The 25,053-nt window shown below is 34.2% G+C and overlaps 4 protein-coding genes across 5 annotated transcripts; 1 reads left to right on the forward strand and 3 right to left on the reverse strand.

Moving 5' to 3' along the window:
• Positions 1-979: 979 nt before the first annotated feature.
• Positions 980-11,058, reverse strand: LOC106719528 (N-acetylgalactosaminyltransferase 7). 2 transcript variants are annotated; one of them, XM_014513885.2, is made up of 7 exons: positions 10,649-11,058; positions 10,072-10,231; positions 7,420-7,591; positions 6,122-7,058; positions 5,825-5,975; positions 5,433-5,579; positions 980-1,025 (listed from the first exon to the last, which is right to left on the reverse strand). In XM_014513885.2, coding segments are annotated over exons 1-7 (1,764 nt in total). In that variant the 5' UTR covers positions 10,845-11,058; the 3' UTR covers positions 980-1,024. The 2 variants fall into 2 exon arrangements, with proteins under 2 accessions (XP_014369371.1, XP_014369370.1); XM_014513884.2 differs by lacking the exon at positions 980-1,025 and having other exon boundaries at positions 5,328-5,579.
• A 187-nt stretch (positions 11,059-11,245) lies between these two features.
• Positions 11,246-11,857, reverse strand: LOC123721150. Its single transcript, XM_045678765.1, has one exon. It carries the CDS (start codon positions 11,814-11,816, stop codon positions 11,388-11,390), a length of 429 nt encoding a protein of 142 aa, XP_045534721.1. The 5' UTR covers positions 11,817-11,857; the 3' UTR covers positions 11,246-11,387.
• Positions 11,858-12,903: 1,046 nt separating this feature from the next.
• LOC106719451 (lysozyme) lies at positions 12,904-14,075 on the forward strand. Its single transcript, XM_014513794.2, has 3 exons — positions 12,904-13,090; positions 13,291-13,449; positions 13,900-14,075. Exons 1-3 carry the CDS (start codon positions 12,964-12,966, stop codon positions 14,028-14,030), a joined length of 417 nt encoding a protein of 138 aa, XP_014369280.1. The 5' UTR covers positions 12,904-12,963; the 3' UTR covers positions 14,031-14,075.
• A 5,260-nt stretch (positions 14,076-19,335) lies between these two features.
• LOC106707466 (lysozyme) lies at positions 19,336-23,348 on the reverse strand. The gene is made up of 3 exons (XM_045678762.1): positions 22,986-23,348; positions 20,267-20,425; positions 19,336-19,566 (listed from the first exon to the last, which is right to left on the reverse strand). Exons 1-3 carry the CDS (start codon positions 23,110-23,112, stop codon positions 19,433-19,435), a joined length of 420 nt encoding a protein of 139 aa, XP_045534718.1. The 5' UTR covers positions 23,113-23,348; the 3' UTR covers positions 19,336-19,432.
• Between the last annotated feature and the right edge of the window lie 1,705 nt (positions 23,349-25,053).

Consider the following 25,053-nt stretch of genomic DNA (forward strand, 5'->3'; position numbering starts at 1 on the left):
ATTAAAAAAAATTGATTATAAAATAAATATGATAGTAATTTCAGAATATTTGTGATGTATATTGTGTTTCATAGCAGTCAATAAAATTATAGGCCTTTATAGACCGAAAAGGATATCTGACCCGATGGGAATAAATCAAACTATATTTTGAAAGCTCACTAGCGCCCTCCTGTCAATGTCAATTTTCATACTGCAGATTATATATATTTTGCCAGAACTAACTGCGATAACAGCGCCTCTCTCACCAGGCCTGATATCCTTGTTTGACTATTCTACTACAAATTAGACCTTAGTGTGGATTCCGATTACAGTGACATTTGTATTGACATAATGTCATCCATCATATAGTCTTTGATAAAGCAGGGACAACAATCAATGTGTCATAATTTCAAGACAGGCTAAAAGACACCGATCCAGCCTTAATAAATAATTAAAAAAAAAAAAATGGGACCCATCTGCAAGCACTTCCTTTCGATTAAAATAATTTTTATCAAAATCGGACCACCAGGGGCGGCGATTCGCAGTAACACACATAAAAAAAAATACAGTCGAATTGATAACCTCCTTCTTTTTGAAGTCGGCTAAAAAACAATGTGTCATTCAAATGTCAAAACGGTTGAAAACCACAGTTAAAAATAGCAGTTTTTAGTTAAAAACTGCTATTTTTTTTAATTAATTATAAATCGTTTCGATTCTATTCGAAATTTACGTGCATAAATGCATTTATTTTTAATTTATATACTGTTCGTAAGAAACGAGATTCTTACCACGATTAAGCTGTTTGATTTTTAATTTTCCCACCAAGCTAGATACTTGAAGGAACATTTTTTTTAGATGGGACGTGTACAGATATTTAGTTAACATTCTACATTCTTGATTTTAAATTTGTCATAATGTTAGATGTAACTTAAAAATAAAATACAATAAACTTACATAATATTATCTATGCCCATTTTTTTTTGTTTTATTGTTTTATATGGTTTTAAATGTGACAGGTCGTTCTCGTATCGTAGAGCGGTTCGAATCTGTAAACACGAACCATGAAAACCCGCCTTTAAGACAGTAACCACCAAGCAAATTTTTTGTATTAAAGTCGTTTTGAGCAAGTAATACTTATATTTTAATAAATTAAACCAAACAATATCACTTTCTATCTTTCCATCCTTATATTTTTTTAAACATGTTAAAAAATATTAATTGTTTTTGATTTTTCTCTTTGAATTTGACACAAGTACAGATAAGAAATAGTTAATAAAAATAGGAAAACAAATATAGTAGAATAAAATTATCAATTAAGTACTTAAATGTATTGACATAGTAAATAATAAATATCTAATTAATATAAACGAAATATAATACGATTTAAAAGTAAGGCAGAATGGTTTTTATTTAAAAAAAAACCTCGAACACCACTGCAGTGATATTAATATTGCCATTCATTTTTATTATCTCAGATAAAACAAAGACAATAATATCGATGGGTACCGGGAATAAAGCCGCAATCGTAAAAATGAAAATGTTCAGGAAAAAATATTTAATGAAATTATGGAATAACTATAAAACCACTGAATATCTTAAAATAAATTATATGTCACCTTGTTCGTTATTTTTTGCCTAAAGTACTGTTGCAGTTACAAGATTGTATATTTTATCCAAATAGGAAAAAATCGGTAAAGATCATATTGCTACTATTTATGTCGAAAGGTTGTTCCCATAATAGTCACTTACAGCTTTGTTCCACGAAAAAAAAAATGAATGTTGATACAGTAATAATATGTTACAGCTTTTTTCAGTGTATTATAGGATACACGATGGATACAGTAACCATAGTTTGTGTTCTTATTCCTTGAACTTGATGAGCGTTTTGTGGACGGTATTCATATTTTACTGTATATTCGTCGTTGTATGTTTTTTTTAATCTTTTATATTTGCGTGAATATCTTATTTTTATTGACAGTGCTTTTATTATTATTATTTTTTTACTAGAAATATAAGAATGGATCATTTAAAGTGGTAGAAAAAAGAGCATTATGTTATTATTAAACAATCTTTTATTGAATCAAAGTAGCATAATTAAAATGACAAATTCGTGACTTTATAAGACTTTTTACTTATATTATCCATGAAAATTAAGAATTCCTAATAAAAAAGGTACTTATGCTTTAACTTTAAAACTTGTGCTATTTAAATTAAATTATTTTATAAAATGTACCTACTCTAATTATAATAAACTAAGACTAGTTTATTAGGAACTGTAGGAAATAAACTCATCTAAACCAACATTCGTATTATCTTAACATAATAAAAAAATTGGGTACCAAAATATTTAAAGCAAAATCACGTCTAAAGACTTGACTCCTGTAGCGGATCCTGTACCTCAGCAGCTTCGTGGGTTCCACATGCCAAAGATTTATAGAAATCGTGATAATATTGTGGAATATCATGACTGTTACAAAGACTCAGTAGATCAGAGTACAGAGCTTTCGACACAGGAACCGGTTCGTTGTAAGCTCCTTGTAATTCAGGAAGAGTTGCATATTCAGCTGTAGAATACGTAGAAACAACGTCTAAACGTGTAAATTTCTCTAAAATGTCACCATTATGTTTTACTCGTATTTCGGTGTTAATAAATATATATTATCAGCGACATTTAAGTATATGTCATTTACTAAGAAAGCCATCGCAACTGCTAAGGCACAGGCACAAGATAAATTATATGAATCCCTGAACAGCCCGCCGGGACAAAAACGCCTGTTCCGTATAGCAAGAGAGAGAGAAAGGAATGCAAGAGATGTAAACCACATCAAGTGTATTAAAGACGATGAAGGAAATGTATTGGCGGATGATAATGATATTAAACAGCGTTGGAAGGATTATTTTGAAAAATTGATGAACGAAGAGAATATTTGGAGTGGAGTGTTGGAAAAAGTGCCGGTTAATATTGGTATGGTGAAAGAGATTAGCGTGGATGAAGTAAAAAAAGCGGTGCAAGGTATGAAGAACGGAAAAGCAGTTGGGCCGGATGGAATACCAGTGGAGGTATGGAAGCTCCTAAAGGCGGACGGATTGGTGTGGCTGACTCTATTCTTCAACAAGTTGTTACAGGAAGAGGTGATTCCAGATGAGTGGTGTAGGAGTTCGCTGGTGCCAATTTTTAAAAACAAGGGTTATGTACAAATCTGTAACAACTATAGAGGAATAAAGCTCATGTCACACAGTATGAAAGCTTGGGAGAGAGTGGTGGACGGAAGAATAAGAGAGGAGAGTGAGGTAACTCGGAACCAATTTGGGTTTACACCAGGACGGGGGACTACGGATGCCATTTTTGCTATTCGCCAACTTTGCGAGAAATATAGGCGTGTGCATAAAAACCTGCACATGGTGTTTGTAGACCTCGAAAAAACATACGATAGGGTTCCGAGGAAGGTTTTGTGGTGGGCTTTGAAAGTGAAAGGAGTGCCTGGGAAATACCTGCAACTTATTCGTGCTATGTATTGTCGAGCCAATACACACATCCAGTCCGCTGTTGGCGATAGTGACAGGTTTGGTGTCTCGGTAGGCCTACACCAGGGTTCGGCTTTAAGTCCGTATCTCTTCCTCCTGGTAATGGATGCGCTAACATCAGACATACAGGAGGAAGCACCCTGGTGTATGCTTTATGCTGATGACATCGTGCTTGTCGGGGAGGATGAATGCGAGGTGCAGAGCAGGTTGGAAAAATGGCGAGATAAATTGGAGAGAGCTGGTCTTAAAATCAGCAGAACCAAAACTGAACATTTGTTCTGCGATTTTGGTGGTCCGACCAGCTTTTCTCCAATCGCTTTAAATGGTGTTGACCTACCAACCTGCTCCGATTTTAAGTACCTCGGTTCACTCGTCCAATACGATGGTGGTGTTGACCGGGATGTGAAAAGCCGAATAAATGCAGGTTGGATGAAATGGCGACAGGTCACCGGTGTGACTTGTGATCCAAGAATGCCACCCAAGCTTAAGGGACAGATCTACAAGTCAATCGTAAGACCTGTCTTATTGTACGGATCTGAATGTTAGGCCACCAAGGTTTCGGATGAAAGAAGATTGCATGTAGCTGAGATGCGTATGCTAAGATGGATGTGTGGTGTGACAAGAAAAGATAAAGTTAAGAATGTGCATATCAGAGGAAGTTTGAAAGTAGCGCCAGTTATCGAGAAATTGAGGAGCAGAAGGTTAGCGTGGTTTGGACATGTTATGCGGAGGGATGATAATCATATAAACAAAAAAGTAATGAGATTGAATGTGGATGGCTATAAAGGTAGAGGAAGACCAAAGAAAGTATGGATAGATTGTGTGAAAAAGGATATGCGTAAGAAGGGGGTAAATTCAGATATGACGTCTGATAGAGATGTATGGAGGAGTAGTACATACTGTGCCGACCCTCCATAGGGATAAGGGCAGGTTGATGATGATGATGATTTAAGTACATGTCATTTGTAAAATATCAGAAAACAAAAATTTTGACACAGGTACATTAATTCGAATCATGAACAGATGACTATAAAATTGTAAAATAATTATTGTAGATTATTATCTTCAGTAATACAAATAAAATAACTATAGTTTGGTAGTCTTGTGCGTGATTTAATATTTGCTGCCATTGAGTAACGACTCAACGATAGTTTAGTAGGTACAGCAATGTTTAGTGCGAATCTGTTAACATCAAAGTAGGTACAGTAATGTATAGTGCGTTTAATGTTTACATGTTTTATTCCCTGGAAGAAAGCCGTAATTACAATTGCTGGTCTAAAATTGAAACAAAAATTTCACTTTCAACATAACCGTATTGTTCCAGTAATATTTTTCTAAACGTTTACCAGGAACAAACAATTAATGTACAAAGTGATTTTTCTATTTTTGTCATTTTTCATCAGAATTAAGTAAAAAAAATATATAAGGTGTATTTAGGTCCGTAGATACCGAAACTGACTTAACCCGAAGACTGTCGCAATATCCATTGCGACATTATTCCAACTACCCATCGATATGTATTAGTGCAAGTATCGGGGAAATGAAAAACAAAGTCTTGCTTCGTCTCAGTCAGGGATTGTAAAGGCTTACATCTAAATATGTTGTAATCGAAGTTTCTAGAATTTAAAATATCTTTGTAGTGTTTATAATAACTGAAGATTTAGACGGTTTAAAGATATTTAATATTGCTTTTGGATCCTTATGGATATAATTCATATATAGGCAGTGTCTAAACTTATTACTATACCCCTTGTAACACTTGCAAATCTATTGATCAACTATTAAGAAAAAAAAATCGTGATACCTAAGCGAGTAATAGTGTCAACAGTAGTAAAATAAATTCGTTACAAAATTCAAATATTCCATATAAAAGGTGATGGGGGGCTTAGCAGACGTAGGGGGGTATAGACCCCGTAGTGGTGACTCACCAGTTGGGCTTCTTGTGTGCGATGGTCCACTGCTGGAAGGTGTTGTGAGGGTCGCAGGGCGCCAGGCCCAGTGCGCGAGACTGAGGCTGCAGCGTCAGACAGTGGCTGTGCAGCCGGTGTACCAACTGGTTGTGTGCTTCATCATAGCTATATTCAAATTATTTCATTAATTATTTCTGATTATTTGAAGTAAATAAGGAACATGTTTTAGATATTCTATGCAAATAATGATGTTAATAACATTAGAAGTAATAAATGTGGCAAACTGTCAGTGGATTGAAGCTGGTATTCATATCCAAGCTGATAAATCTTTGCATTGTATTTTTACCGACTTTACGCACAAAATATTGAAATGTTATATGGAACAGTCCTGATTTCGTTATAGTATTTACCTCCAGGGTCCGTCGACGGTGCCGAGCCTGCAGATGGCCTGCTTGAGGCTGTCACTGTCGGCCTCGACACAGCGCTCCCCCACACCCAGCTGTCCCGCCTCGTTCAGTCGGAACAGCTGGTTGTTGCCCGCACCGTGGCATGTCGATGTACCTAACAAATACATTCATTAGACGTAACCAGGAATTCACTTTTAAAGAGCTAAATTATCTTAATGATGCATTCAGAGACGTTAAGTGGTCACTATATGTTCCTTTGTGTGAGAAATGTACACTAATTGATCAAATATTTTAACTCACCTATATAAGCAGGGGCCGCTTTCCCCATAGTATCGAGACAGACACCAGCAGCTTTATTCTTCACCATTCCCCAGTGCACATTCTTGGGCAGCTTCGGGAACTTATCGTACACATCGTAGGCCACATTCTCCATGAACCAGCTGAAACTTTTGCATTTCAATCTCTCTTTTAACGCTAGTTGGTCACTAATATCGCCCATATCCAAAAACCTAGCCATAGGTTCTCTAGTGTAGAAGTACTCTTTATGTTCCTCGTCAAACCATGTTTCTATTACTCTCTTGTAGTTTATTGTGATGAGAGAACCTTTACGATTCTTCGCGAGGCTTCCGAATGAGTACGGCATAAACGCTCTGTACACGTGTCCCACTCGAGAACAAGGCACCCATTCGATACTGCCGCCACATTGCCAAATTTTAAAACTCAACTCAAAGTTCTCACCACCCCATACTAATAGACCAGGATCATATGCTCCAATTTCAAGGAAATATCTTCTATTGATGGCGAACAATCCACCCGCGTGTGTCGGACTCTTGTACGGTTCCGATTTATGTTTGTGGAGATTCGATTCCCTTTCGGGGACTTCGTTCTCTTTGTAGAGCATTCCCCATTCGAATATGCCTCTGTAATTTGTACCATGTTGGTATACCGGTCGGTATTCGAAAGTCCTGTGATCGATTCCGTCTATAACTGGTACGGTCATGATCCTATAGTCTCTGTATATAGGAGCTAGTAGAGGCGGTAACCAGTTTACGTTGACCTCGCAGTGAGCGTCTAAGAAAACTATGACGTCACCGGTCGCCTCCTGCGCCCCCCGAGACCGAGTTCGAATCAAACCCTCCCTCTGTGTGTTTCGAATCAAACGCACTTTACCGTTCCATCGTTTTATATACTGGTCGAGATTGTCTTTTAAATTTTCTTTATCTGAATAATCATCGACCTGTAATGAAAGCAACATTTAATATTTATTTAAATGCAAGGAAGAAATTGCCTATTCAAAGAGTTGTAGATTTCAGATATCACGAGGGCACTTAACGTCGCGCGAGTCGCTACGCAGTTTCGCGTTTCTTCTTCAAAAGGGAATTTCGCAAAGATATTTGAAAAGAGCTATAATAACAAATCAAGATATAACTTGGTCGGTGATCGATTAAGGAATGTATATTATAACTATACCTAACAGGAAGTAAAATAGAAAATTTAAATTCACGAACAATCAAAGATCCTGTTTCAAGATAGATAGATCCTTATACACACTACAAATCTAGATATGCTTATTATTATTTTGTGGACATATAGCTTACCAATACAATTTCGTGTAGTATATTAGGAGGTGAGCGGTCTATGACGGAGTGTACAGTTCTCATCAGCACGGAGAAACCCTCGTTGTGGAACACGATGATGACCGATGTGGTCGGCAGATCCTTGGGATAGTGCCAGTATTTACACTCCTCCAGCCGAGTGTCCGGAATAGATCTACGTAAAAATAAAACCATATTTAAATCTTACTAATTAATTTTATATTAATTAGGCTGGAGGAATACATAGATCACTATTTTTTTTTTTCAATTCCCCAAATACAATAATTACATATAACATAGACAATATATTTTTTTATTATTTTTTGAAATTTGTTAGTTTTATAATCATTCTTATAGCTTACTAGCTGTTGCACACGACTCCGTCCGCGCGGAATTAAAAAGAAAAATTAACTTAATAAGTAGCCTATGTGTTCCTTCAGACTATGATCGATATCTATGCCAAATTTCATCGAGATCCGTTGAGCCTGGAGATACCTTCAAACATCCATCCATTGATCTAAACATTCGCATTTATAAGTAAGATTCTTCTCTTCTTGAAGATTCTTGTCTTTTTTGGTGTTTTTAATGAAATTATGTTCTATAAACGGTTTAATATGATATAAGCTAAGAATAAATTAGGGAACGAAACAGTCAGCGTTAGCATTTTGTCTAATAATTTCGCTCGAATCATTTAAAATAATTAAATTTACGTACATTCTAAGATATTGGATCAGATTATTGTGTATTTACTCAATAATCTCTTCTAAAAGTCAACATATTTTCACAGAAAACCTAGGTCAACTTATACTGGTTTGTTTACCAGCTTTCTAAATTTGACCTAGTTTTATGAAGTCAACATCGTAAGTCGAAGTTCGTATAATATTTTAATTAAATTAATATCTGCTTATAAAAACCTTCAACATTAAAAGAACTCTTCATTGTCTAAACGTTTATCTTTACTATAACATTTGAGGTTTTTCATCCAATTACTATTATTGTTTTTTTTTTTACTAAAAAAAGCGTGTACTTGAGTAAACAGACCGCCAGAAACTTGCAATAGAAGTCTTCAGTATTAATAATCATCAATTAGGTTTTGTAGTACTAAAAAAAAAATTTAAACTCCAAAAAAATTATGTCAAATAAAACTGAAATAAATCCAAGTTCATATAGTTTAGCATAGTTGAATAATGTACAATCAGATGTAAAAAGATAATATTATCAATGTTATCTTGAATGGTTAAGCAAATACCCAAAACTGATTAAAAATTACAAACAAAACACGAAAATACAATTAAATCTGTGATAATCCTGTAAAAGTGTGATAAGTGAAGAATTGTGAGAACTACATATTTTTGCTCTAAAACACAACATTTTTATAACCATATATAAAAAAATATTATTTCTTCGGTTTTTATAGCCAGATATGTATTTTTATAGACAGACAAACTTACAAACTTTTAATTTCAATTCGTGCAATAAACTTTGTGCAGATAATTTTGTAGATATGTTGTTAGTGGGTACATCCCTATTAATGTCAGTGGGTACATCCCTATTAAGAGTAGCGTCATTGCACTATGGTTTTTCTCTGTGGTAACAATAAATGTTTAACAAAAGTAAACGGTGTGTTTCAATAAAAATAATATTAATAACAGGTTATGGGCTCAGGCTGCCCAGAGAAAACAGTGCATAAAATAATATTTATAACATATGTATCCTACAATTTTTTTAGGAGAAAACAAACAGTTAATTGCGTTGTCTGTTTTTTGATTGTGCCTATATAAAGCTATATATAATGTACTAATATTATAAATGCGAAAGTTTAGATGGATGGATGTTTGTTTGAAGGTATCTCCGGAACATCTCAACAGATCTAGATGAAATTTGGCACAGATGTGGAACATAATCTGGATGAACACATGGGCTACTTTTAAAGGTTTTTTTAAACTTCTGTGCGGACGGAGTCTCGAAAGACAGCTAGTTATAACATATTTATCAAATAAATTAATGTAAAAGCCCTCTTACTTAAGCCAATAACGATAGCCAATTTTGAATCATGAGTGATTTTGCAATGGTTGGTGGTAATCACCATGGGATAATTAATTAAAATTTCATTACAAATGTTAAAATGTGCAATAAAAAGTACCGCAAACATTACTAAATACTAATTCTTTTCATTAGTTAACTTTTTAACAATGTACTTATTAATTACCCTCACAAGTGCACTAAAATTAATTTTAGATTCCCTAACTAAGGTTAAATGACGAAGATAAACAAATTTTGATGAAACAAACCCAAATTATGTAAAAAAAAACATCTAATCTTTCATACTAAACATATTTCAGTGTGACAACAATTTTTACATATGAATATGAACTTGTCAAGTGAATTAGTAGCACAGAATGTTAATTTTTTTTCAAATCTATAAGTTTTTACAAAGTTTAGGATTTAATTTCTATAGATGATGTATAAAGATTTTTATTTCATACCCATTTCACACACTGAATTTTGCTTGAAATTTTTTCATAACAACATACATATGTGAAAAATTAAAGCTCTTGTGGTGACTGCTGTTAGATATTTTGATTCTAAGTGGGAAACTAATTTAATTTTTTGACTGTACAATTTTTTAAAGATATTGTAGTATTATTAACTTACCTGTTCATGGCAATATCATCTGATGCAGCAATATTCATTCCATATTCACTCTCCGACTCACTGATGTCATTTGTCCTGTCCTGAGACATGTGATATGGCTTCCCTTCTTCCCCAGGACCACTCACTGATCTCCTAGTCTTAGGCTCAAAGTTACCTAGTTCTGGAAGAAAATAAAAGTATAAATTAACATGTATTTGTCTATTTTTGGTACATTTTATTTTATAGTTTATACCTTATGGAATCAATTATTAAAAATTCTAATGAACCAACAGTTATTATGTAAAATATGAAAGTTTTGGTATTGGGTAAAATTTTATTCTTTCACATTCCTGTTTCTTGTATGCTACATAAAAATAAAGTACTTAATTTCGGAATTTATAAATGGTGAATACAATTTCAAAAAGAACGAAAAAAATTTTGTAAAAGTTTACTGCTTTGAATGTTTACAATTGTTATTAAAAGCCGGTTCTCATGCTCATGTGTATATTGTCAAATAAAAACGTTGTCGGCTTTATTGCTATTGGGCCACATAACTGTAACGTTACCACATTGCACAAAAAGTGTTATTAAAACTTACCAGTGTTTAGTGCCGGATACACATTTCTATGGAATTTGTAGTAACTTTTTTGAGCGTCCGAGTTGATAAATTCACTTGTATCAATGCCGACGTTTGCACTAGACCAACTTTGCAAGGCATAAATCAAAACTAGTAATATCGCACAAATCCCTGCTATGCGAAAAATCCTTCCACGTCTTACGTTTGTTATTCTCATTTTTTTGTTGGTGCCGTTTTTACATTAAAATTCAAAACAACAAATTAGAAAAATAACCGTGTTGTGCTATTGGAAAGAGAGTATCTTCGGTCCCGGTACTATGGATTCAAGTCAAGACACTCTTGATGCGATGACGATTATTGTTTGATTGTTGCTTTTGGTTGCTTTCAACTTTCAAACCACTTTGACATTTTTTTGACAACATGACAACTCTCTAACAAATATTATAGCTATGGCCAAAGATCATAAACTTAATATTTAACAATAGTTCAAATATTTTTAAAAGGTTAATATTTTATAGTAAATTAATGAAAACATTGGCATTAATAACTTAACCAATGAACAAGACTATGGTCACTAACAATCGTCTAGCTAGCTGTTTTTCTTTACTGGCACGGTGTTGCCCTACTTAAAAGTCGGCTCCATTGCTCTTTGATTTTTCTAATGGGGGAAGAGAAATTACCGAAAACGAAACTTAAATTAAATGGTGGCTACTTATTACTTATCTTCCTGTACCCAATAACTCTCTCTTTCTCTCTCTGCCTAGCTCGTATCCCACATGGTGGTGGGGTCGGCTTTTCCAATCAGTTTCCTCCACCTCGCCCTGTCCTCGACATCTTCATCTGAGACTTGGCACTCACTTATGTCTTTTAGCACTACATCTTTCCATCTAGTTTTGGGTCTGCCTCTGGATCTGCGGCCGGGAAGGGAAAGATGTAGTGCTAAATTACCGACGTAGTCCGGCGGCCTCCTCCTTATGTGACCATACCATCGCAGCCTACTCTCCTGCATCTTATCAGCGATATCGCGCACACCGAGGCTACCTCGCACGAACTCGTTGCGGATCTTATCGAGCCTGGTTACGCCGCACATCCATCTCAACATCTTCATTTCAGCAACTTGAATGGTATGCACGTTCTTTTGAGTTATGGTCCACGTTTCTCTGCCGTACATGAGGACTGGTCTTATCATGGACTTATCCTGTACCCAATAACTAATGTTTTGAAATTACCCACGATTTCATTAAAATTAAATATCACACGTATGATATTATCACACTTATGTTGATAATAAAAAAAATATGCGTATTTCCGTTAATTTGATGTCGAACATCAATAGATTTCGCTGTTACTATAAAACAAAAGAACAGTCTTATGTTTAATGTTTTTTACCTTGGAAGTTTTTAGAGCGTCTTTCGATGAGGTTAACCGCAGCAGGACCGGGGACTCACCGCGCCTATGAACTGATGTTGATAACAAAAACAACGGACGCTAACTTAATAACAATTTATTTCCTTGTTTTCAATCCATTTTACGATTTAAAATATTTGAATATATTCTTATTTCTCAGTATGCGATTCACTTGTTAGTTCATAGAAGATATTGTGGAGTACTTTATCTTATACTCAAAAATGGATAGACTGTAAAATATGTAGGTATCACAAAATAAGGTAGGTATAACGTCTGCCATTCGATTATTTCATGGTTCACGTTTTAACATAAATTTAGGCTTTTTGTTTGAAAACAGACTATTAGTAAAATATGGACAATATACATTTATATCATCATCATCATCAGCCTGAGGTCGTTCACTGCTGGACGAAGGCCGCCCCCGTAGATTGCCACAATGCCCGGTCCTGTGCCGTACGCATCCAGTGTACTCCCGCAACCTTGACCAGGTCATCGATCCATCTTGCAGGAGGCCTACCCACGCTGCGTCGACCTATCCGTGTCCGCCATTCTAGGACTTTTCTGCCCCATCGGCCGTCCGTTCTGTGGGCAATGTGAACAGCCCATCGCCACTTAAGGTTTGCAATTCTTCGGGTAATGTCAATTATATATAATACATTTTGCACAAAGTGTACTTAATATATGTAAATCTTAGTGGCATTGAGCGTGTTAAAATAGATAAAGAGATGTAAATTAATCAAATATTTTGCACTGTAACATAGTAAGAGTTCAACATGTTATAACCTTACGGTGTTTGATAACTGGGACTCCCCGTTTCCGAGCATTATGTATTTAAGAGCTGCAAAGATGCTACAATCGTCATAGTAATTATATCTCTCTGTAAAAACAGACGTTTTTATTGCTATAAAATTCGCGATATTATATTCAATATGAAGTTCTTAGTAGTTCTTCTGTCTCTCGCTGTATTCTTGCAATGCGAAGCTAAACTCTTGAATAGATGTGAGTTGGTTCAGCAGTTACGGAGTCATGGGTTCCCTGAAGATAAAATGAGAGATTGTAAGTGGATTCAGTTTTAAAGTTTTTTATTTATTTGCACAGATAAAACAGTAAAAATATTGAATGAAATTTGAAGTTAATATGTACAATATTGCAATAAGAATGAATTGTTATTATTTACCTGTAGGTTATTTATGTTAATCATTTGTGTTGTGCCGATGACTTATGTGATCCAATATTTAAAACGATAATTTTTTCAGGGGTCTGTTTGGTGGAAAACGAGAGTTCCGGACGTACGCACAAGATTGGCAAAGTGAACAAGAACGGATCCCGGGACTACGGCCTGTTTCAGATAAACGATAAATATTGGTGCAGCAATACTAGCACTCCTGGTAAAGACTGCAACGTCACCTGCGCTGGTGAGTAATGCAAAAGGAACCTTAAGTAGGTTTCTGAGACTAAAATCTCCGTTTAAAAATACTGAATGACGATAAGTTTTACACAGAGATTTTGGTCTTAAAAACCCACGGTTAGATAGTCAATTTTAGCTTAATATCTTTGTTAGCAAGACTTCGATTGGTTTACATTATGTACTGACTTGTGCTGACTATTTAAAGTTACGTCTATCGCTTTGAAGAATAAAATCCTTGTTGATTAAAATTTAATATATAAACATAAGTAATAACTTTATTTTTAAGCGATTATTTAAAAAATTGCTTAAAGGAGCATGTGGAACGAGCTCTTGATGATAGGAGACCGTTGTTTATAGCATCAACAAGAAAGCAAATAACTTACCATTACCAGACAGGCGAAGACATTCAGAAAATAGATTATATTCAGACTTATAATGTATATATTAAATTTTTTAGATCTTATTACTGATGACATCACGAAAGCGGCGAAATGCGCTAAGAAAGTGTTCAAACGCCACGGCTTCAGAGCTTGGTATGGATGGAGGAACAAATGCCAGGGTACTCTGCCTGATATCAGCTCGTGCTAGAAGAGAGAGGAAGGAATAGATACGAAGAGTTCTTTGAATAATCTCTGTATAGTATATTATTAAATATTTAATATGTTTTAACGAATATATATTAAATAATTGGATTTAAAATGTTGTTAATTTTTTTTTATTACTAGCTGTCGCCCGCAACTCCGTCCGCGCGCATTAAAAAAAATAAAATTAAAAAAAAAATGAAAAATAGATGTTGGCCGATTCTCAGACCTACTGAATATGCTCACAAAATTTCATGAGAATCGGTCAAGCCGTTTCGGAGGAGTACGGTGACGAAAACTGTGACACGAGAATTTTATATATTAGATTTAATTTTAAACTAAGCAAGAAGTATGTAAAACACGAACTGAAAATTTTCGTCTCATCAGGTACTTATTAAAAGTGCCACCGACATCTTTAGATCATTAACCGAGAGTACTAAAAGTTGCTTGTAATGGAATTACATGTAATCTAAATCAACATGTTTATGTTATGAAATTCAATTAAAAATATACAAATGTAAAGTGAATATGAGATACGACAAGCTTTAAATAACCCACTAAGTAATAAAATGTACGAAATTTAATAATCTTTACCAATTTAAGTTTATTAATGACAAAAATCATAGAAATAGATTACTTTCCTTTTGATTTTATGCGTTCATTGATTTTCATCTTATGTTAGCTCCTGTCATTTGTTATTTTTCTACATTCAAACTCAATTTGGACAAAAGAGCTATCTATCATTAAAAAAAATCTATTTAAAAAACAAACGAAGATAACACAAAATATTTTATTTATACACATACATATAGTAATAATAATTTAATACATGTTTTTTTAACTTTTTTTGAACTGTGAATTTATTTGTTGCAGCTTACGACGGGCAGAGACTTTTCTTGGCGTTTGTCCTTTTAGCTATATCAACCGTCGAAGCCATGCCTACAATACACCTTTTTAACCAGCTGCAATCTTCGTAATTTCGTCCGTTATAAGTTCTGAAAAAACATCATAAGATCGGTTCTACGTCAAATGGAAATTAAGCTAAGGATAACAAAGATAATGTAATACTAACCTTCCTTTGGTGTAATGGATGGATCATGGGCGTCGGATCACTCAACATTAGGCTATCTGACGCTCATTTGACCGCTTAAATAAATAATACACATTACAATTCTTGCCGTTTGCGGCGTTAGTAATAGTGCACAAAAACTTGTTTGTCATATCTATGTGGCCGTAGCCCCGCAAATCGTCGCTGCTGGGTTGGATGGTGTCACCAATGCGCTGGGAGCTCTCACTTTCAACATAACAATCCCCTGCAAATGTTTGGTACAATTAATTAAGTGAACTTATAAGTCTTCAAATTGCAACTAATGTACAAGTGGCAAAATAATAATACGTCAGTTTGATCAAGGAAATTAAAGTACTTCAAATTAACTGGCATTAAATGAAATTGAGGTGTTAAAGATAAGAAATGTCTGAGTATGGTATCTGCGGATCCATCTTACGAAAGTAAAATGCCGCGATCACATTTTTTTTTTAATAAACCAGTGCTATACCACAAACCCACCTAATGGTAAAGTAATGAAGTGGTCGTAGGATGGTACGCACTGGCCTCTTCACCCTAATCTTGAAGGCTCTCACGTTATAGCTGGACGGTAACACTAGCGCCGGCATCTTATTCCAATCCTTTCCCCATAAAATCTCCCTTGTTGAAATAAATTATGCACTTACAGCTGTCCGCGAGGCCACCTACTATTTCTTGTTTGCATCTCGTCAGGTGTTTGCCTTTGCTTAGGCTGAATACAGCTAGAGCAAAGAGTACAATAGCCAGTTTCATATTAAATATTTGGTTAGTTTTATTGTTAGGTTTAGTTAAGACTATTGTCTGAACTGATTGATGTCCTGTAAACGAATAACACAGATAAGAAATCAACACTTATAAATACTAAAATAAGTACCTAATTATCTAGATGTCAAGAAAGTCAAGTTACAAAACAACATTGTACAGGATGTTCGGAAAATCTTTATTAGTATTCATTTATAATTGGCCCTTATCACTTCTAGGGTATGGCCCTAGACGGACAGTACTAGAATTTGACATAGGTTTATTCTACAAAAAGGTTAATTAGATGCAATACCATTCAATGAAAATCATATTTTATATATGAATAAAATCTATTAAATGGTTTACGAGATATTTGAAAAAAAAGTAAAATCTTTTTTCGTTCTCATCTTTTCCGAACATCCTGTATAACGACAAACATTTTATAAATACTGAAGAGACTACAAAATTATCTGTATGTCAAGAAATTCAAATTACAAAACAACTACTTATTTGTAAAGAAGACTTTGTTATAATTTTGTGTTGAAATCTGATCAGCGATGATTAATAAAACTTCTTTTGTTAATAAGTAAACGATTTCTTGGTACTATTATTGGGAAATTAAGATAATAATCGTTCAATCCTACCGCCTTCTAATATTTCTAACATTTTATAATACGAAAGTTTAGATGGATGTTTGTTAGAAGGTATTCTTAAGAATTGCTGCATAGATTTGGATGAAATTTGGTATACACTTCGAACACTGCTCGGAAAGATGCTACTAGTTCAGTTTTTTTTAATTACGCGCAGACAAAGCTGCGGACAAAAGCTAGCATTCGGATAGATGAGGATTAACCAGAAATAATTCAATGACATTTATTTGGGCCTTTAGTGGGTTTTTTTAACAGTGGTAGTCGCCAGCAGCAAAAATATCTGATCAATCGAATCATGTCTCTACCTACAAGATGGTAAAAAGTTATCGAACATAGTGGTACTTATATACTATTTATATACTAACGTAATACAAAATACAGATAGTCTACAGCCTGAGAAAGGACATAGGCTACTTTTTTACGCGAAAAAGACTTGTAAAGGGTTAAAAGTTACTTTTTAGGCTCTTAAAATGATAAAAATAAGACATTTAAAGTCCGTAAAAGTTTAACACTCAAGGGTGTAAAATAACAAAATAGGTGGTAGGGGATGAAAGTTTGTATGGGCATATGTAAGGTTTATGTAAATATTTTGTAAGTTTAATTTATTTTGCGGTAATATTTTTTTATTTAATTTAAAATACATAGTCTAAGTCAATAAAAAATGCTATCTGAAGACAGTATTTCACGCGGACGAAGGCGGGCACTACCATTTAATATCTTTTGTTTTTTAAATTTTTGAACTAATTTAAAAAAAATGCTTTTTATCATAAATTTAATCTATTTTTGAGATAAACAGAGACAATACAAAAGATTTTATTACAGTAACTATATACAAATTAGGTATAGATGAATACGTGTTGCTTGGACTTTTTAGATGCGTGTATATGTTGCAGGGGCTTGTGTCGAACAGAAGTTTTCCTTTAACATTTGGTCTCTCAGACATACCAACTGTCAAAGCCATGTTGCTGATAGATTTTCTTGGCATAAGTTGCAGCCTGAAAGGTAGACAGTAATGAATACTGAAATAGCACCATGATAATTCATTTACGACGAATCTTTCGATCATTTTCTTTGATAATCTCTTTTCATCAATCCTTTTAACGTGTCTAAAACACGTCAGTTAATCAATCGCCTCAATAATATCTTATTCAATATATATAGCTATAGGTAAAAGCTAGTAAACAATAGATAGTAATCAAATAGAGAGTTAAGTTAAGAATAATAAAGACAATGTAAGTAATACTAACGTGTGTCGTTCCTCTAGTGTTGCGGCATCCTCCATTTGCATCGGATGACTTAACATTAGGCGTTCCGCAGTTCGCGAAATCGTTTAAACATATAATACACATTGCAATTCTGGCCGTTATCGGCATTAGTAATAGTACATGTATATAGATTATTGATATTTAAATCCCAGTAGTCCCGTGGATCGTCGTTGCTGGGTTTGTCGGTGACATCGATGCGCTGGAAACTCTCGCTTTGGTCAAAACAATCCCCTGCAACGATTAATTACAAATATTGAAGTGAACATAAAGAAAGATTAGAAGTACTTCAATTCCTTGTGAAGGGCAGAGACCATATTTAGCCTCTTTTCCTCTTCCCAACAGTAAATTATCGTCCACCTAGTCATGTTTCATGTGGTCATTACATTTATTTTCAGATACAATTTCCCTTGTTTAAATAAATCGTGTACTTACAGCCTCTCAATTGGTTTCCCGAGGTGCCATCTACTAGTTCTTTACATCTCGTCAGGTACTTGCCTTTGCTTTTACTTAATACAGCTAGAGCAAAGAGTATGATAGCCAGTTTCATGATAAATTTTCGTTAGGTTTGGTTACGACTAGTGAACTGTTTGGTATCCTGTAAACGAATGATACGGATAAGAAATCAAAACATATAAATACTAAAAGTAGTACCTAATTATCTGTATGTCAAGAAAGTCAAGTTGCAAAACAACTCAATATAAACAGCTATTTTATAAATACTCAAAGGAGTACGAAATTATGTGTTTGTCAAGAAAGCCCAGTTGCAAAACAACTCAAGAATTACAAAGAATCCTTTTAAAGTTTTATGTTGAAATTTGGTAAAAGATGATTAATGGAACTTTCTTTGTTTACTAAAGTATTTCTCGATACAAACATTAGGTAATTCAAATAAAAATTATATTATATTAATGTAAAGAGGGTGAACCAGAAATAATATTTAAAAATAATAAAAAACAACTCAATGTTTTTTACTATTTTTTTTTCGCCTTTGTGTTAGAGGGTTCAAGTACTTTAGTGCATTTTCTTACTGGTTTTATCTACTTTTCTTGTGACTTCACTTGAATTCCTTTGCTATTCTGATTTGCAGAACCATAAGTAAATACAACATTAATATCAATATAATATATGTGTCACATACAAAATTTTTATTTCGACCAAAGTTTTAAAATTATTCCGGTTAAGGTATTTTTATAATGATCGAAAGGGATGGAAATTAACAAACAAACAAACAATCAAATTTTATCTTTATAATTTACTAGATGTCGCCCGCGACTCCGTCCGCGCTGAATAAAAAAAAACGTAATAAGTAGCCTATGTGTTCTTCCAGACTATATTCTACACCTGTGCCAATTTCATCAAGATCCGTTGAGCTGTTCCAGAGATACCTTCAAACATCCATTCATCCATCCATCTAAACATTCGCATTTATAATATTAGTTAGATATATGCGGGTTCATATGCGCTATTTATAATTTAGAAATAGAAATACGGCAAATCTATAAGAACTTTAGAACTATAGAACTACCTTAAAACATTTAGAATGTTATAAAATAAACAAGAATTAATTATAACCTTTTATTTATACAGCATACTTCAATATAACGGGAGATAATAAACGACCTTTTCCACAATATTTTCTTGTGTATTTTTTTAGATTTATTGCTTCGTTCTAACACGATGTAATATCGGGCAAAGGTTTGCCACGGCAGCGGTTTATCCAGCCGTACCAAGAGTTGAAGCCATGTCGTTTATAAATCTTCTGAGCGCAAACTGCTGAATCCCGTATATTATTAGATAACAATTCTGAAAGCCAAATACAAATTAGTACGAAAGTGTCGAATTCTAACTTCGTAATGTAGAGACGGGAATCCCACCCGTATGAGTAAGAAAGACGATGAAAGCAAGAAAGAAATAGTATGAAGAACGAAAGTGCGAGAGGCATAAAAGAGAGAACTGGCATGAAAGAGTAAATAGGCAGACAAAGATTCTGATTATGTTAGAAGTAGACAGTATATAAAAAAAAAAAAACTTCGTAATGTAAAGATAAAAACCGAGAAAAGTAATGAATTAATTCCCACAGATGAGTACTATATGCATGTAATGTTTACTGAAAGTATAAGAAAAAGGCATGTCATATTTGGATTATAACGTGTACAGAAAAATTTCAGAGTTCTACCTTCCCCTTTCTAAGATTACAAATTTCCTATCCTATAAAATACAAGCTGTCGTCCGCGACTCCGACCGCGCGGAACTAAAAAAAAACTTAATTAGTTGCTTATATATTCTTACAAGATACGTTCTACAAGCGACATCCATGCAGCCGTTATGGAGATACCTTCTTAGAAATATCCATCCATTCATACATCTAAATATTCGAATTTACAATAGTGGTAAGAAGTAAGATGGTCCTTCTAAACTGTTTTTATCCTACTGCTTCCTACAGCTAATAAACGCACAATGTTTTATAGAATAGGCTTAATTCTCGTAATGTTTTAGGATTTACGTTTGCAGGTGACGTTGCAGTCCTTGCCAGGTGCATTAGTGTTGCTGCACCAGTATCTATCGTTGATCTGGAACAGGCCGAAGTCTCTGGAACCATCTCTGTTCGGTTTTCCGATGACGTCAGTACGTCTCGAACTCTCATTTTCCACTAGACATACCCCTGATATACAAAGAAGTAAAAGACTTAAAAATATTAAATACTTTAAGTTATCCGCCACATGGTCCGAGCGAAATATAAAAAAACACTTGACGAAATTAATAAAAAAAAAATAGCCTATAGCAACCGACATAGGTGGGCACAGTTAATCAAAAAGTTAACTTCGTTAATCGTTAATTCGTTAAATAAAAATTTAACTTCGTTAATCGTTAAAGCGTTTAATTTAAGAAAATTTAACGCAAGTTAAAGTTAACAGTTAAAGTTAATTTTGGTTTATATTACGAATATAGGGCGCAAGCGGGAAATGACCATACGAATAATCTCCGAATCATATGGACTGATATTGTCAAGACTTTCTATAGAACTTAGGCTATTTTTTTACTGCGCTTACGAAATCTCGGGCGAGCGCTAATCCTATCTATAGTTTAGTTATATAATATACTCAAATAAAATTTTGACGATTGGGGTGATGTACTACTGCCTGTACGATATTAATGACATAGCATGCACTAGTTACACACACTTATATACTTCACTGACAATGATGGACAATTGACCTTTTCAGTCATTTTTTTATCGACCATCCAACTTCACGGAATTAGAGAACTAACTAAATTTAGACAACACAAGTTTTCTATTAAACAGTGAGACATACTCGTATTATGGTAATATTCAAAAGAATATCAATCTCAAATCTCAAACAAAATGCAGTAAGAAGGGACATAAACGTAAGTATGTTTAATACATCTCAAATATAAAATGTCACCTATTTACTTCGGCCGACACCGACTGCGAAATAACAATAATTATACAATAAATGTTACAAGAAAGAAGAGAACTTTCTTTAGAGTTTAGAGGGTTTTCATGACATTATTTTGTTACTTTTCAGTGCATTTTGTTTGAGATTGTTTTTTATGTTATAGTAAAGGTCACTTGTGCCGACATTTCATATATTCATTTTAGTACAACACAATTTAACATTATTTCACTAACATAATTATTTTATCTTTTTCCTCATTCTTTCTCGTTTTATCGTATACTTTTTTTTTGTAAACAAACAAATTATCTTTGCTATTGTCTTTGTGCAGCGCACGTGCATCCCCGACCATTAGAAGGGTTGGGGCCATAAATCCATCGAGTTCGTTATCGCATTCTGTGTGCGGGCTGTCCTTTGTTCATATTTTTAAAATGCAAAATTATTTTTCGTTGACTATGAAGAAGCCCCAAAAAAAACAAACGACGGTAATAAACACCTAAATCCCTTTTGTTTTCGAGGAATGTTTATTGCGTGCACATTTCGACTTTCGTATTTTTAAATTTATTTTTCATTGTTTGTTTCTTATCTACGCAATGACAAAAAAATCCTATTTGTACGCTTTTTCAAATGAACCATAAACGATTTTTTTTTATATTTTTTGCTGTCTTTAAACTTCAATATTAAAATAAACATTTTCGTCGCCAACAAAGTTTAGTTGTAATTTAGTTACGACGTTGAAGAGTTATGCACACTTGATTATTTTGATTGCAATTCAACGCAGTGTTTATCTATATATATAAGTGTACAATTATTGTATTTAGAATAAAGTACTTTCGTACCTTATGTTGGTTTTATAACAAAATCATGTTCTAAAAAAAAAGTGATGTTAAATAAATGAAAACCAGTTTTAATGTGAATAAAATGTAATAAAGACTTTTAGAGATATTTGTGTAAATGTGAAATAATTATTAAACTTTGAAGGTGTCTAGCGCCTAAACTTCGCAATATTTGATAGAGGTAAGTTTGTTTAAATCGTCACTATTTTCTAACAAGGATTCTGTGGTACTCTTTTGATCACGTCTATCCCGGCCGCTCGGTGTATAGTATAACATGCATCACACTCGCTCGTTCTCGTTCTCTCTCGTTCTCGGTCACCATTCGACTCGCCGACGGTCCCCGAACATAGCCGAACTTACGAATGTAGCTTGATGCATAATTTAAATAAAATGACAACACGTCAATAAGTGTCTATTGTTACAATTAACGGACTAAATTAACGGAAGTGAAATTTAACGGAAGTTAACAAGAGCGTTAACACTTTTTGAATTTAACTTAAAAGTTAATCCGTTAAGGAAAATGTTAACTTCGTTAATTAACGATTAACGGATTAACGAGTTAATGCCCAGCTCTGGCAACCGAGTATAGTGTAGTTACCCAACAGTGAAAGAATTTTTCAAATCGGTTCGGTAGTTTCGTAGTCTAACAACAAACAAATAAACAATTATATCTTTACTATTTATAATATTAATATAGATAAATCAATTTACTAAAGTTTGATTTTTACAGTGTTCTAAGAGTATTATGGCTGTTAGACTATTTTGGCTTACAAACACATTATTAATTGTACCTACAATAAGGTAGGTAAATAGTAAACTTTTCCGTTTCCATTCGAACTCTGTGCTGTTTAAAAATATATATTTTTCCAGGATGAAACATCAAGAAAGTGAATATAATCACATTGACATTTCATGCATTTCACATTTCATTGGAGGAAGGTAAGACAAAAATAAGGAAAAATAAACTCACAGTCTTTCATTTGATTCTCCGGGAAACCGTATTTCCTCAGTTCTCTAACCAACTCGCATCTTGATAACTGTCTGCCTTCACACACAAGAATCATTGCAGCAGTAAACAGAAGAATATACGACTTCATATTAGAAGAATTTTAGCATAAGGAAATTGCGAACTGACGAATGATGGTACCAACACATAAGATGCGTTTAAATATTTACTTTATGAATTAACATTAAGATGCATGCATGATTCCATTATGCAAATGAAGGTAACCTATTGTTGAAAACATGTTGTTTGAAGAAAACAAGCAAATCAATTAAATGCAAGGAAAACTATTGTTGAAGTTAGCGGTGTTGTATGTTTTCTTTATACAGGATGTACTAGATGTCGCTTGTGTAATCAATCTAATATATAAAATTCTCGTGTCACAGTTTTCGTTCCCGTTCTCCTCCGAAACGGCTTGACCGACTCTCATGAAATTTTGTGATCATATTCAGTAGGTCTGAGAATCGGACAACATCTATTTTTCATACCACCCCCCCATTTTTTAACTGCGCGCGGACGGAGTCGCGGGCGACAGCTAGTCTATATATATAAAAGAAAGTCGTGTTAGTTACACTATTTATAACTCAAGAACGGCTGAATCGATTTGACTGAAAATTGGTGGGCAAGTAGCTTAGAACCAGGAAACGGACATAGGATAATTTTTACCCCGTTTTCTATGTTTTATTCCGCGCGGACGGAGTCGCGGGTAAAAGCTAGTACGAAATAAAGATTAAACATAGGTTAAGAGTAACATAGGTAATGTAATACTTACGTTTGCGGTTTCTCTGATGTTGTCCGTGAGTATGGGATAACTTAAATATCGAAGGATCCGCTGCAAATTTGTCCTTTCTCCATTAAAAAAAACAAAATAAACATTACAATTCTTGGCGTGGTTGTTGGTAATAGTGCACAAAAACTTGTTATTGATCTGTAACTGTCCGTAGCCTCGGGAACCTTCGCTGTTTGATTTGAAGATGATGTCAGTTTGCTGTGAAGTCCAACTATCAACGAAACAATCCCCTGCAAACGTTTGATAGAGTTGATTAACGGTCATGAATTGGAATGGAGGAATGAAATATAAAAAGCATTTCTGTATCTCAGCTGGTGAGGTATCAGTTCTTTTGCTCTACCCACTAATCAATATTCAACCACCTGTGATTTGTATTGAAACTGAAATGCCGCGGGATGACAATTATTTTCTTTCCCGATACAATCATTATTGTTGAAATAATTTGTACACTTACAGCCTTTCATTGCGTCCTGCGGAACTCCACGTCTAATCAATTCTTCTATCATTTTACATTTCGTCAGCCCGCCTTCGCATTGGCTGAATACAGCTAGAGCTAGTACAATAGCTAGTTTCATAATAAATGTTCAGTTAATTTTGTTAATGTTATACATTTGTTTAAGACTGTTTGGTCTAAATTGATCGATGTCCTGCAAACGAATGATTCGAATAAGAAAACAACAAATATATATAGTCTTGGGAGTACGCAGTTATCTGTGCGTCTCGAAATTAAGTTGAATAACAACTCAGTATGAAATCAACACATAAACATACCAAAGAGAGTACGTAATTATCTGTATATCAAGCTACTTAAGTTGCAAAACAACTCAATTGATATAAAGAATTCATTGGTTTAAAGTTTTACGTTGAAATCTGGTTATCGATGATATGTCATCATTATCTCCCAGGCCTTATCCCACTCATGTGGGGTCGGCACACAAGGCTTTATAAACCTTAAAGATTTGGCTTCATTTTTTACGGCCAGCGCCTGCCTGTCACCAACCCTATTTGGGACTATCTTTAAGTAGACTCTTCTCTATGACCACCTCCAGATTCTCGACTCGCTTCACTCCAATAGATGAGGTCGATCTGGACATTAGAAGTGACAGTATATTATCAAGTGCTATTTTTCCATACCATATAAATTTGATATTGAGTATTCTGATGTTTCGAGAAGTTTTGCTGTGTATGTTTTAAGAGGGACGAAAGAGAAATCCGCCCATAATTTAAATATGTTCCGTGTCACAA

The sequence above is a fragment of the Papilio machaon genome, chromosome 7 (assembly GCF_912999745.1).
Source record: "Papilio machaon chromosome 7, ilPapMach1.1, whole genome shotgun sequence".
Classification (NCBI taxonomy): Eukaryota; Metazoa; Arthropoda; class Insecta; order Lepidoptera; family Papilionidae; genus Papilio; species Papilio machaon.

Coding starts and splice junctions, on each gene's coding strand:
- LOC106719528 (XM_014513884.2), bottom strand. CDS start 10,844: ATGAGAATAACAAACGTAAGACGTGGAAGGATTTTTCGCATAGCAGGG. Junction 10,232..10,648: donor GTATCCGGCACTAAACACTG/GTAAGTTTTAAT, acceptor ATTTTCTTCCAG/AACTAGGTAACTTTGAGCCT. Junction 7,059..7,419: donor TACTACACGAAATTGTATTG/GTAAGCTATATG, acceptor CTTTCATTACAG/GTCGATGATTATTCAGATAA.
- LOC123721150 (XM_045678765.1), bottom strand. CDS start 11,816: ATGATAAGACCAGTCCTCATGTACGGCAGAGAAACGTGGACCATAACT.
- LOC106719451 (XM_014513794.2), top strand. CDS start 12,964: ATGAAGTTCTTAGTAGTTCTTCTGTCTCTCGCTGTATTCTTGCAATGC. Junction 13,091..13,290: donor TGAAGATAAAATGAGAGATT/GTAAGTGGATTC, acceptor TAATTTTTTCAG/GGGTCTGTTTGGTGGAAAAC. Junction 13,450..13,899: donor CTGCAACGTCACCTGCGCTG/GTGAGTAATGCA, acceptor TAAATTTTTTAG/ATCTTATTACTGATGACATC.
- LOC106707466 (XM_045678762.1), bottom strand. CDS start 23,112: ATGAAGTCGTATATTCTTCTGTTTACTGCTGCAATGATTCTTGTGTGT. Junction 20,426..22,985: donor GGAGAATCAAATGAAAGACT/GTGAGTTTATTT, acceptor TTTGTATATCAG/GGGTATGTCTAGTGGAAAAT. Junction 19,567..20,266: donor CTGCAACGTCACCTGCAAAC/GTAAATCCTAAA, acceptor TTTGGCTTTCAG/AATTGTTATCTAATAATATA.